Source organism: Lactuca virosa, chromosome 3, assembly GCF_052849685.1.
Source record: "Lactuca virosa cultivar CGN04683 chromosome 3, Lactuca_virosa_CGN04683_v6, whole genome shotgun sequence".
NCBI lineage: Eukaryota > Viridiplantae > Streptophyta > Magnoliopsida > Asterales > Asteraceae > Lactuca > Lactuca virosa.
This window is the reverse complement of record NC_136428.1, coordinates 74940764-74954368: the sequence shown is the minus strand read 5'-3', so window position 1 is coordinate 74954368 and position 13605 is coordinate 74940764. Positions and strand designations below refer to the sequence as shown.

At 37.7% G+C, this 13605-nt stretch overlaps 1 protein-coding gene across 1 annotated transcript; it reads left to right on the top strand.

Annotated features, from left to right (window-relative positions):
- The first annotated feature begins 3209 nt into the window (after nucleotides 1–3209).
- LOC145162395 (putative metal-nicotianamine transporter YSL7) lies at nucleotides 3210–6014 on the top strand. The gene is made up of 6 exons (XM_079081551.1): nucleotides 3210–3633; nucleotides 3834–4006; nucleotides 4099–4196; nucleotides 4361–4495; nucleotides 4572–4761; nucleotides 4836–6014. Exons 1-6 carry the CDS (start codon nucleotides 3210–3212, stop codon nucleotides 5955–5957), a joined length of 2142 nt encoding a protein of 713 aa, XP_078937677.1. The 3' UTR covers nucleotides 5958–6014.
- The last annotated feature ends 7591 nt before the right edge of the window (nucleotides 6015–13605 follow it).

Genomic DNA, 13605 nt, shown 5'->3' with positions numbered 1-13605 from the left:
ACATGGAAATATGGGTCACGTTTTCGAGCACGAAAAACTTTGGGAGATTGTGAGGCAAGATGCAAAATGGATTAAAACGTCGACATCATCGGACCAACAATTAAAGAGGTTTCGTGGTTCGGGTTCAATTGACATCTCCGACGCACGCTCAAGGGGATACGGGCCCCCGCCCACACTCGGCTTACTATGAGATACGGGCCTCGCCCACACTCAACTATCCATGAGATACGAGCCTCGCCCACACTCTGCTAACTAGGAGGTACGGGCCCCACCCACACTCCTCTAACTAGGAGATACGAGCCTCGCCTACACTCCACTATCTAGGAGATACGGGCCTCGCCCACACTCCGCTATCTAGGAGATACGGGCCTCGCCCACACTTCGCTATCTAGACATACATACAAGTATCACACAGACAACAAGTTTAACCAAAATCTACCAATTCATATCCATACTCAAATAATGCTAAGATACGGACTTTGCCCACACTTAGCTGCTAATCATCACACATACTATACACGGGCCGACATTGGTGCCTTTGACCCGTTCAAACCAGGAGGAAACTCACATCGCAAAGCTGAATGCAGAATCTTACTGTAAGGAATCTCTAACGGCTGCTCCGACGACTCCCGAGCTATCATTACCACAATAACACTTAGTCAAAAACTAATAATCCTTCTTAGGGTAAAATGACCATTTTACCCTTGATCTAATTTGGCCCATGCCTAAGGCCCAGAACCATAACATGAAAGGCCTAAATCTAGATAGCCTTCCCAAGCCCACTAGTGGCCCACCAATGGCCCAATTTTCTAAATTGGGCCCAACTCCTCAAATGGGCCTTCTCTTAAGCCCAACATATTCTTAGCCCAAACTAACTGATTTCCGATGGCCCACTATGGCCCAAAATAGCAAAGTCAATGGAAAGGCCCAATCCGAGGCCCAAATGACGGAAACCCTAATCCAGTGAGTACGCGGGGCGTACTCCTCTGTACGCTAAGCGTATAGGCTGCATGGCTTGTACGCTGCGCGTATGGGCTTGTACGCCCAGCGTACTACCCTGTTAAGCCATAAACTCTAAAAATGCTTAATCCCTTAAGACCTTTAGCTCCAAACACAGATCTGAGTCCAATAAAGTGTCTTAACCAATAAAGTCGATTACTTGGTGGCTTGCAAACCCCCAAATGGACCGAAACTTAAAATATAGCAACCTACTTCCATAGAAATGACTAATACTCATGCATGGCCACATTAAGACCTTCAAGATAGTAACTTTTCTGTCTTTGGGACTCAAATATCACTAAGGGTGGCAACCTTAAGCCTAAAAACGAATTTGGAATCATAAAGTTCCATTATTGGGACCAAAAAGGTCCAAAACCCCATTACAAGAGATCTAAGCATTCATGAGGCAAGTTTTGAGTTTTTTTACCTCAAATGAGTGCTAAATGATGATGATATCTCAGATCTTTAAGCTCAAGCTCCACAAGTTCCTCTTCACCAACTTCTTCTTTCTCCTTCCAAGCTCCAAGCCACTAAAATGGCTTCCACGAGATCAAGATCAAACAAAAATGAAGAGGGTTAGGTTTCTGAGTCAAGGAGGCTGGTAAGGAGGCTGGGGTTTGGGACATAAAGATGTATTTATATTGCCTAAACCCTAAAAATTAGGGTTTTGAGTCAGCTCGCGTACGCTGCGCGTACCTCTTGGTACGCTGCGCGTACGTGCTTCAACCCCCCGCATCCAATGTTGCCACTACGCCCCGCGTACGCCCAGTGTACGTCTTTAGTCAGCCCAAACATATAACGACCCACTCAATAAAGGCCCAACTCAATAATCCAACATTAATCTCATAGTCCAATTACAAAGATTAAATAATTAGCATTACCTCAAGTCACGGGTGTTACAACGATGAGCGATAGGGCATGACAAAGCGAAGCGCGCTCAACAACATGCAAATGAAAGTGAAAGTAGGCTTCGAGAGCACGCGAAAATGAAATCGGAATTCGACGCCTACACCACAATCGCAAATAAAAGATAAGAATTGTAACGTGAGCATTTGGAGTTCCTTTGTCAGGAAACCGAGCAAGATCGCATGACAAAGGATTTAACAATTCTTTGCACTAGCGAGGAAAATATGGAACCGAGACAAACGCAAGTGCTCCGAAAGATGAATGAGCAGATCGAGAGAAAATGGTTGGGCTAGAATTTTTGTGTTTTTTTTTAAATTTAGGACTATCATATTTTTTTTTTGTTCAATGTTTTTTTAATGTCATTTTTAGTTTTTAAATGTTATTTTTAATTTAGGATTTAATTACGATACATGTGTTATTAATTTATATGTTTTTTATAAATATTGTGACATAAATAAAAAACAAAACAAAAAAAAAATCGGAAAAATAGAAATTAAAAAAATCAAAAAAATAAAAATAAAAAAGATAGAAAATAAGGGGTGTTATAACATATTATTTGGTGTTGTCTATTTCCACACTTGGTGTTATAACATCATTTATGATTAGGATGGTGACATGACAACTTTTAGGTGTAATAACATGTTGCTCAACCTACCGGCCTAACCTTCACATATTGAATTTAGAGGGCACACATGGAGTTCTTGGTTTTCATTCTTGATGCAGGGATTGGTACATATGAAAGTTTAATTTTTATGTAATAAAAAATTATATTGGCCAGACTCTATCATAATATTAACTGGTAGTATCCTTACAATCAAAATCTGGATCTGAACGTACATATAACATATCATTTTAATACGTTTTGAAAATTCAGTAATTTTTATTTATAAACGATGTAAAACAAGATGTGTCGTCGATATTAATGAATGTAATAAGCATAATGCCAAGAGAAGTCATTGTTGGGCCAACTTGCCGTGTGTCATCCGTTCCAAATTGACTTATTGGAGCATTCATGGCGTTAACCACAAAGCTTATCAACGATATATTCCACACTCAGGTTGTCAATGGACTGTATTTGAAATTAGTTATACTATTAGTCACATTAGATAACGACCTATTAACCAGTTAACATCATGAGATGATTAACAATCCATGTAAATCAGATCGTGTACCGACCCGACCCAATTCTTGATATTGACAATTAACCTCCATACAGACAATAATTCAATTAGTGTAATATACATATTCTATTTAATTCTATATATAGTCATTCAAAAGATGAATTTAATCATTACAACTCAAAGATGGCCATGGAGAACAGTCATGAGCTCGAAAATGGCGATGGAACAACGAAAAGCGACCAGAATTTTCTGGAGAAGGAAGCAGAAGAAGCGGACGATGAAGCTAATAAGGGAAAAGAAGTAGAGTCGGTAGAGATGATATTTAGGGACACGGTGGTGCCATCATGGAAGGGGCAGTTGACAGTGAGGGCTTTCGTGGTGAGCGCGATATTGGGTGTCGTGTTTAGTTTCATAGTAATGAAGTTGAATCTAACGACAGGGATCATCCCGTCTCTAAATGTGGCTGCGGGTTTATTAGGGTTTTTCTTCGTGAAGACATGGACGAAGGTACTTGAGCAGTGCGGGTTGTTGAAGCATCCATTTACCAGGCAGGAGAATACTGTTATCCAAACTTGTGTCGTTGCCACTTCAGGGATTGCGTTTAGTGGTATGTATGTTATTAGTCTGTGGTACTTTTTCAGAAAGTTTTAGCTTCTCGTTTAATCATGAACTAAAATTAACATCTAAAAAACCACATCAACATCTATAGCTAGGCCGGCTGAAACAAAAAAGGAAATATATTTCTAAGTTGGATCTTTATTAATGGATTGTTTTTTAATGATTGACGACGTTGTCGGAATCTGGCAGGTGGTTTTGGGAGTTATCTATTTGGAATGAGTGATACAATCGCGGCACAATCATCCGATGCAAACTCACCAACACGAGATATGAACATCAAGAACCCAAGCTTGAGCTGGATGATCGGTTTTCTCTTCATTGTTAGTTTCATCGGCCTTTGCTCCGTAGTTCCACTACGAAAGGTAGCAAATTAAATCCAAATATTATATTTCGCCTGAGTAAATTGATCAAATCGAGGTTTTATAACATATTTGATGATGGGTTTTAATAACAGATCATGATTATCGACTTCAAGCTCACATACCCAAGTGGGACTGCAACTGCTCACCTCATTAACAGCTTTCACACTCCCCAGGGTGCTAAACTTGCAAAGTACGTATAGAGAATCACCTCTTTCATTTTTCATGCATGCTGAATGTACAAATAGTTCGGGTGGGGCATGAATTGTAATTTGGTCTTGTTATCCCAATGAAAAGCCACGTCCCAACTAAGCATCGTTTTACTGATTATGATTGATGCATTTGATTTGATAACAGGAAACAAGTGACGGCACTAGGGAAGTTCTTCTCATTCAGCTTCTTATGGAGTTTCTTTCAGTGGTTCTTCGTTTCTGAGGATGATTGTGGCTTTGAAAACTTCCCTACTTTTGGCCTCAAAGCTTACCAGAACATGTAGATACTCTTTTAACTTCTTAATTGTTTATACTTATCATTAAATCTAATGATTTTTCGTTTTGTAAAACTTCAGGTTTTACTTTGATTTTTCAACTATGTATGTTGGGGTAGGGATGATATGTCCACACCTTATAAACATCTCCTTGTTGCTTGGAACAATCCTTTCATGGGGGATAATGTGGCCCCTCATCGAGAAGAAAGAAGGCGACTGGTATGAAGCAGGTCTTAAACCCAGTAACTTCCATGGCATCCAAGGTTACAGGGTAGTTATCATAAACCCTAATTCTTCTTCAAAACATGATGTCTATCCATCTTTATTCATCGCTGAATCTTGTAGGTGTTCACTGCCATCGCCCTGATCCTAGGAGATGGACTCTATAACTTCCTGAAAGTACTTGGAAACACTTCGATTGCGTTGTATAAACAACTCCAGAACAAAGAGTCACGCACCGTTCTTCCTGTGGGTCCAGATGGCAAGGCAACCTCAGAAGACTTAGTGACCTCATTCGACGACCAATGTAGAAAGCAAGTGTTTTTGAAGGATCGGATCCCGACATGGTTAGCTGTAGGAGGATATGTCGCCATAGCTGCAGTTGCCACGACTACCCTCCCTCAAATCTTCGAACAACTAGAATGGTATTATGTGCTTGTGATTTATGTCTTCGCGCCTGCATTAGCATTTTGTAATGCGTACGGGTGCGGGCTCACAGACTGGTCATTGGCTTCAACGTACGGGAAGTTAGCTATTTTTGTTATTGGGGCGTGGGCTGGGAAGTCGCAAGGTGGTGTCTTGGCTGGACTAGCTGCATGTGGTGTGATGATGAATATTGTTTCAACAGCTTCTGACCTAATGCAGGATTTCAAGACTGGTTACATGACCCTGGCTTCCCCCCGGTCCATGTTCGTGAGCCAAGTGATTGGAACCGCAATGGGTTGTGTCATTGCACCATGTGTGTTTTGGATCTTCTACCAAGCTTTCCCGGATATGGGGGTTCAAGGGTCCGAATACCCTGCACCATATGCTCTCGTTTATAGAAACCTTGCCATCTTAGGTGTCGAAGGATTTGGCTCGCTCCCCAAACACTGCTTGTCGCTTTGTTACGGTTTTTTTGCGGCGGCGATACTCATAAATGTGGCTCGAGACACTGCTCCCAAGAAGTGGGCACGATTTATTCCGATTCCAATGGCGATAGCCATTCCATTTTACATTCAAAAGCCATTTGCTATCGATATGTGTCTAGGGAGCTTAATACTTTTCATATGGGAGACGAGGAACAAAGAAGAAGCGAAAGCTTTCGGACCAGCAGTGGCTTCTGGTTTGATATGTGGTGAAGGACTCTGGTCCGTGCCTAAATCCATACTGGCTTTGTTCAAGGTGAGCCCTCCTATTTGCATGAAGTTTTTGTCCAAGGGTATGAACGTTAAAGTTGACGATTTTATATCGACGCTAAGTCGTTAGCTTCTTATAAGGCATTATCTTTTCATTGGTCCTGTTTGGTAACGGTTCATATGTATTCTGTTCATTTTAAAAACCATCTTTTGGTTGTTTTGAATATGTTTCTTTCTAGATTTTCTTAGGTATTTGAACGGATGTATGATTATATCAAGTAAGTAATGTAGTTTATATAGGGAAAATTGTACCAAAATATAATGTACTTTTGTCAACTTGTATTTTAAAAATCGTATCTAATTTAGAAATGAATGTTTAAGGGTTTAGGGCGCCAACAGGTCATTAAACATACTATAATTGTTAACACTAATAGAAAACAAGCTTCAATGACACATGAACTATGATACATACTAATTTTATGACATAAAAAATGTATGTCATAAATAAATGTCAACTTTTTTGAATATGAAAGAATTACGACACGCATAACTTTTCACCATACATCCTTGTCATCTTTTATAATATTTACGACATACGAATATGTGTGTCATGTTTTAGTGTCATAATTAAGAAAAAAACACGAAGTACACTTCATCAAATTTGTATGTCATCTTCGAGTGTAGTCCTTTACTTCATTATCCTTTTTTTTTAATTATTCTTTCTCGCTTCAATGAGAATGAAATCTCACCTAGCAAACTAGAGTTTTTTTGGCTCACAAAGTAGGGTTTTCCCCTTTCTTGTTTCTTAATTCCTCCCTAAGACTTGATCTTTCCCTTCCATGTAAAAAACAATTGCTCACAAAAACAAAATCTAAGGTGATTTAGGGTTAGTCCACCACTTCATGGGTTTTAAAAACCTATGGGATTTCATTTGTTGGCTGGCAAGGTGTCCATACTTAGAGCCTAAGTATGTGTCGATCCCTAGTCTTTTCTCTGCCTTATATCTGTTTCAACCTATTTAAGCACAAATCGTATTCAATACTTCACATTGACAAGAGGCAGTGAGAGATCGAGAGGGAGCAGAGGCTTGGTGCCAGATTTCTTGGCTGAAGTTTGACCTCTTTGACTATGGAGTCGAGTTCTTCCAAGTGTAGCAAGTGAGTTCTAGTCCTCTTTGATTAAACCATTGATTTCATGACCTCGTAACCGCAAACTAGTTAACTACCACCATTAAGCCACCACTCCACCACCACCATCGTCGGCAGCCATGGCTGCCACCGTCTACCATCTCATGCCACCATGCTAGGGTGGCAGTGGGTGGTGTCTCATGTGGGTGACCTCTAAGAATTTGATGCTTTGGTTGAAGCCCTAACCCTAAAATTGATGACTTTGACTATTTAACCAACGTACTTTGCCTTTCCCGCTTAGACGTCATACCTTGGGTGGTGAATTACAATACATACACTAAGATTAGAACATAAACATGTAAGTAGAAAGAAACACCTCCTAAACAAGTCAACTACATGCACATTTAATTTTTTTAAACACTCTTTATTTATATATATGTAATACAAAAAATAACTAATTTGGGGCTCTGAAACCGTGACCATGCCCTGGACCATTCGCCCATCTTGTCCCCCTAGCTTTGGATGGAACATCTACCAGTTAGATGTTAAATGCATTTGTACATGCAGAATGGAATGGAGATGTGTTTGTTGAGCAAGAACAACCATGCACAAGGATTTCAACTTTGAAGTAAAGGGTTCAAAGAAAAGTGTACAAAATGAAAACCATTTGCAAATATGGGTTGGTTTTAAATATATTTGTAAAAATAGGTTGTCTTTCATAAGGTCCACAACAAGAAAACCAATGGAAGTTTATTATGTTTCATATTTGACATCAGTGGTTTATAATTTGAGTCCTCTAATTTATACAGATATCTTATTTACATCTTATAATTTTTAAAGTTTCTATTTTGATCTTTAGTACATATGATATGATATATATAATTTGTTTATTAAAAATATATAATGGAAATTTATGTAACATTTAAAACAAATAATAACATTATAAAAAAATTTCAACACCTTCAAATATATAAATATTGAATATATTGTTGAGAAAAATTGTTAATTTCAAATATCTAAAATCAAATCTATATCTATATCTATATTCTTAATAAAACACTCCTAGATCAGCCACGTGTCAACTTTTAACCACTACCTTCTGCCACGTGTGATCTCACCATCATTCTGCTCTCTCATTTTCCTGCCCAATGATTTCCTTCTTCCATCGACAAATCAATTCCTAAATTTTAGCATTTCAGTTAAATCATCAATTGACTTAGAGACTCATTATTTAGAAATCATTAATATCATTATTATCTAATATTATCTAACATCTAATATCCTTATGCTGCATTCATTCCATTCGAATCCCTATAAAAAAGGACTTATAATCTACAAAAATTAATACTAATATTATCATATAACCAATCATATAATCATCTTATATAAAACGCATATAACTGGAAAAAATAACTCGATACAATTATCCTTTTCTGTTTGACATTTAAATTTAAATTTTGAATAAATTTGAAATTTCGGAATTCTAGGCTAAAGATCATATGTTTCAAATCATCGATTTCTTTATTTCCTTATTCTTGTTTATTCCTTATTTGCAGTTATAAAAACCTTTTCCAAAGTACCTATTTTTCACGTTTGCATTGCAAATAGTTGTTGCGTCTTTGTCTGTTGAGATTTTAATCAAATTTAGTCATGGACATATGTGGAAATATTATAGCGAGAGACTGGTAAAGTATCATGTCTTTATGTAAACCATTATGAATCGTATTCCATATGTTTCAGATATAGGATCGATTACATATGCTATAATATTAATCTGTTCTAATATTCTAAATGCCTTGGGCATTAAGAGGGAAAAGGGACTAGAACGAGATATGACTAAAATGGCTAACCAATTGTCGAGGACAATTTGAGGTTTACCAAAGATTGGTTGCTTATGGACAGTTGGAAGTATATTCTGAATTTTGGAAGGACCATGTTGACATACTCTGAGAAGAGGTAACTCTTGTTCAGAAGTGATAGTCAAAATGGGAATATGTAAATGTTTCCATAAGTGGAATTTATTCTTTAAATCTGTATAAGATTAGAAAACTTAATGCAAGAAGGATGTTCAAAGGAATGTACTTTGAATGTGAGACTTCGTTTCATGGATTTGCTTTCCATTGGAATACTTTGAAATGTATGTTGCCAAGTCTCTGTGACTGTGTATAGTCATTACAAGAGGATCATTGCATATAAGTTTAGAATCTAACAGATTATAGCAAATGGCAAGAATTCGGTATTCTTACATTTACGATAAGGATTTGGAATTGTGAAATGAGTGTGCATGCTTGGAGCATGGCATAACTATTGTTTTAATTCAAGTATTAAGTTGATTAGTCGAAACATTATACAATGAATAATGTGTAATCAATATGGTGATTAAATAAAAGGTGTTTTATTTATATTAATAAGTTCTGAGACCATATTAGATTCGATTATTCTTGTGTTTCACTTTGCATGTTTTGACTTCCCGAATAACTAGGTTATTCAAACTATCCACAGTCGATCATACTTTGGAAGTAGGTATTGAGGCAAGACTGTCATGAATCTGAATGTAGATTGTCTAGGTGTTTTAGACATAGCACAAGTTTGCTACAGTGTTCAAGAGTACTCCTGGAATAAGATTCAAGTATTGGATTAAACCCACACTCATCTAAATCACTTCATGGATTTTATCACGATTGATTGTGAGACGATAATATCTTATATTCTTGAAACCAAGACATGTGAGTTGTAGTTTACAAGTCAGTTGCACATTGACATATGTAAACGCACTAGTAACTTGGTGTTATAAAACATATTGTTGTGTGTGATTTGATGAGTAAGTACAAGCAAGCATTTGAGTCGAAATTTATCCATTCATTTTACCCTTATAGGGATAAAAGCGATATATGTGGGCCCCTCAATGATTTAGTGATGACAAACCTAAATGCTTAGCCAATCCTGGACTGATTTGATTTGTTCAATTAGTCAGTCGTCATAAATCGGAAATCGGGAAACAACAAATGGACAGAGAGAATGATTATAATCCATGTCTCATGTCCATACAATATCTAGAGTGGAGGAGTATATGATCCCTTATCTAATGGACGCGTCATTGACTAGGTCAGAGTTCGACAACGGCTTTTAAGAGCTACGATTGTTAGTCGGGTTGTGGAGTCGTACTTGCAATAATAGTTATTAGACTTATCCAAGTGGGAGACTGTTGGATTAGGTGTCTAAGACCATAATTATAATTGGTATGTACTTGACCCGAGGGTAGCATGGTCCATTTGGGTTGCCTTCACCAGAGCAATTTGATAGGATGGACTTTTGAGAAGAGGTTATTTGTGATTTATTAATATATTATAAGTTCTAATATTTTAATATGAAATCATATTATTTAATTATTATTGATCAAGAATTAATTTGGAATTAATTTAGTGATTAAAAGAGACTAATTAAATATACGGGGACTGATTAAGTAAATCAATGATTCTTATAGTGTGGGCCAATGATCCAGGGTTATTTAGGATGGGCTAAACCAATATGATAGTCCATGGAGGTTTAACCCATGGAGCCTAAGTAATATGAAGGGTCATGTGAATTAGGGTTTGCATGGATGTAACCCTAGACTTTGCCACACTATAAAAGGAACCTATAGTCACCAAAATCGGCCCCCATGCATTCTATAAGAGTGATGAACAATTTTGTGTGCTAAGTAGCCTCTCTCTCAAGTCCTCCTCTTGTTCATGGTGTTTGTGAATCATTTTAGGCATCACATTTGAGGTGCTAAGTTATTAAAGGCCAAAACTACAAGCTACAACAAAGAGGTAATTCTATAACTTAATTTTATGTTGTTTATGTCAATTGTATGCTAGTTGTAGGCTTAATGCTTTGGAAACAATATTGCATGTATAGTTAGAGAAAACATAGATCCAAAGCATTTAGGTTATATGTGCACCATAGGATGTTGTAGTATACTAAAACCCAACACTATAGTGTGCCAGAAGTACTATCATGTACAAAGTCCTTTTTGACACTATTGTGTGTCGGGGTACGGGAGTACTTTATTAGTATTTCCCCATACTTTTTCTTTTGATGAGCTTTGGAGTCATCTTTTCTTTTACGAAGTGATCAGACGAGCTTCGTGTGTCAGCGTTTCCTTTCATGAAGTAATTGAGGGAACTTCGTAAACTGCCTAATATAGTGTGTCGGTAATAGACCACTACTAGGTATATCTGATGTTGTATTGCCGGATAGGGTGATTCTGGGGGTAAAATACCTCATGGTGTCAGACCACTGCTAGGCACAGATATCTAGATAACCACCTCTGACTTAATTGTCTTGTTGTTTTTACGAACGGAGGTTTGTGGTGAAACTTATTTCATTCCCCTCATTTGATGTTTTTATTGATCCTCGTTTTCTACCAGGTAATTTCTGTAGCAGCGTCGTCATTTTGTTGTTCATATTGATCCTTTAGGCTAAATCTTGCAAGATCGTTGTATAGGATATATACATGGGAATCAACGGGATGGGATAAATTGTTTTAGAGATATGATATGTCTATGTTAATGTTAATAGTTGGATTTTCAAGTTTGAGATATACATTATTATCATATTGTGGGATTGAAATCCCTATGTACTCACCAGGTTTCCCAACCTGACCCACTCAGTTTATTGTATCACAGGTGGCTATATGAAAGATACATTCTGCAGAGAGATTCAAGGAGTATTAGGTCACTAGTTTAATTACTGTATGGCTTGTAATATTTCGTTATGCTTATGTTTCTGTATTGACAATGACATCCCAAATGTTTTAATATAAATAAAATGCTTTGATAATAACATTATCATGTTTTTTGGAACAAATTTCGCAATATTATTCTTCAAAAATGATACTCTGATTTTTAAATAAGCATAAACAAATCGGTCTTTTATGGACGTGAAAATGGAGATGGCACACTATGTTTTGTTTTTATTGCTACTTTGGTCCCAGTTATACCCAAAAAGACTAAATTGCCCTTATTGCTTATTTTTTAATTATTTTGTTGTTTATTTACTTTTTATTAAATAAAATTATTTATAAAGGAAAATAGTAATATGTATATCCCCCACCCCTAGCCTATCCCTTCACCTCTGACAAGAAATGAAAACCCTACACCTGTCATGGCTTTAACGCCAGAGCCTTCCACCACCACCAGCGTCCAACTGCCTCATCAATCGGAATCCACCCTCACCCATTTGTCTCATAACCCTTCATCCTTAGATCCCCTTCATCGTGTCATTAAAGCCACCACTTCCCTCCGCCTCTACTCCTACTCTCGGAACCCACCTCTCTCAGTCCTTTATCACCGGTGAAAAACCTTTCATTAGAACCACCAGTCACCGTTACCTTCTCTAGAAAACCCATAATCCCAGTAAAACCCTAGAATTTGAGCCTCTAGATCCTCCGTCGCCGCTCCACCTTGTCGTCCCTAACCCTAGATGCAATTTGGTTTCATCTCTGGATGATCAAACTTCCCAAACTTGAAGTAACCTGACGTATCTAATGCGTATCAGAAAACTCGTCATTGGAGATCGAATTCTTCATGTCTGCCACTTTCATCCTTCTTTTCTCAAGTACAGATATGCGATGGGGGTTTGAGTTTACACAAAATAGATTTTTTAAAATAGATTTCTCAAGTACCGATATGCGACTTCGATTTTTCTCTACTCCGTCTACCTCCCCCGTTGGCCAGATCTGCTTGTTCATCGCTTGTTCACTCCTCACCAGCTTCGTCTTCTCTTGCCTGCTCGACCTTCCACCATAATGCTTTTTGTGGTGTCGTTCCGGATCTGCTCGAGCTTACACTATCTCCCCTTCTGTGACGTTTCAGATGTGTATACATTGAGCATCGATATTCTTTTGTTGAAATTAGTTTTGATCCATGGTTTGGTTTGGTGTATACGTTGATTCTTAATTTTGTTTGGTTTTGATTTTGTAAAGAGTGATGGATGTGGTAATTAATGGTGGTACTTGATTTTGTTTTAATTTCTTTTGATTTGGTGTGAACTGTGGTGGTTGGTTGCCGGAGGTGGATGGTGGAGGTGGGCGGTGGGGGTGGGGGTGGATGGGAAAGGAGAAGGGGGTGTGGAGTAGGTGGACCCACTTATTTATAAATTACTTATAATTTATTTATTTTACTTAATTAATAAAAAACTGAAAAAAAGTAAATACAAAGGGCAATATAGTCTTTTTATCTTTACAAGTGACGAAAAACGCAACAATATGATATGTTAGGGATGAAAAACGCAAGAATATGATATGTTAGGAACGACCCAAGTGCAAAAAAAAACATTAACGACCTAACGCACAATTTTACTCAAACAACAGGGACGATTTCAGTAATTTATTCAAATGAAAACTAGAAGGAGCAAATGAAATAAACCAACTTTTACAAATGAATTTAGAATCTCAACCCGTTTTTAGACTATCCGGTGTGGGCAATGTTGATCGGCAATTTTATGACATGGCACCGGAAAACGGCGTTACCACGGCACAAACACCGTCCCAAACTCTCGTTTTTTGGTGTTACGTTGCTTCCCGTGGTGCTAGTAACGAAGGGCAACGGTCCATTTTTGAGAGTAACGGTCATATTTTTTACCGTTGATGAACGGTCACAATGTCAT

Excerpts from the sequence above, each read along its gene's own strand:
- LOC145162395 (XM_079081551.1), top strand. The coding sequence starts at position 3,210 with ATGGCCATGGAGAACAGTCATGAGCTCGAAAATGGCGATGGAACAACG. Across the intron at positions 3,634-3,833 it reads TTCAGGGATTGCGTTTAGTG|GTGGTTTTGGGAGTTATCTA; the intron begins GTATGTATGTTA and ends GGAATCTGGCAG. Across the intron at positions 4,007-4,098 it reads CCGTAGTTCCACTACGAAAG|ATCATGATTATCGACTTCAA; the intron begins GTAGCAAATTAA and ends TTTTAATAACAG.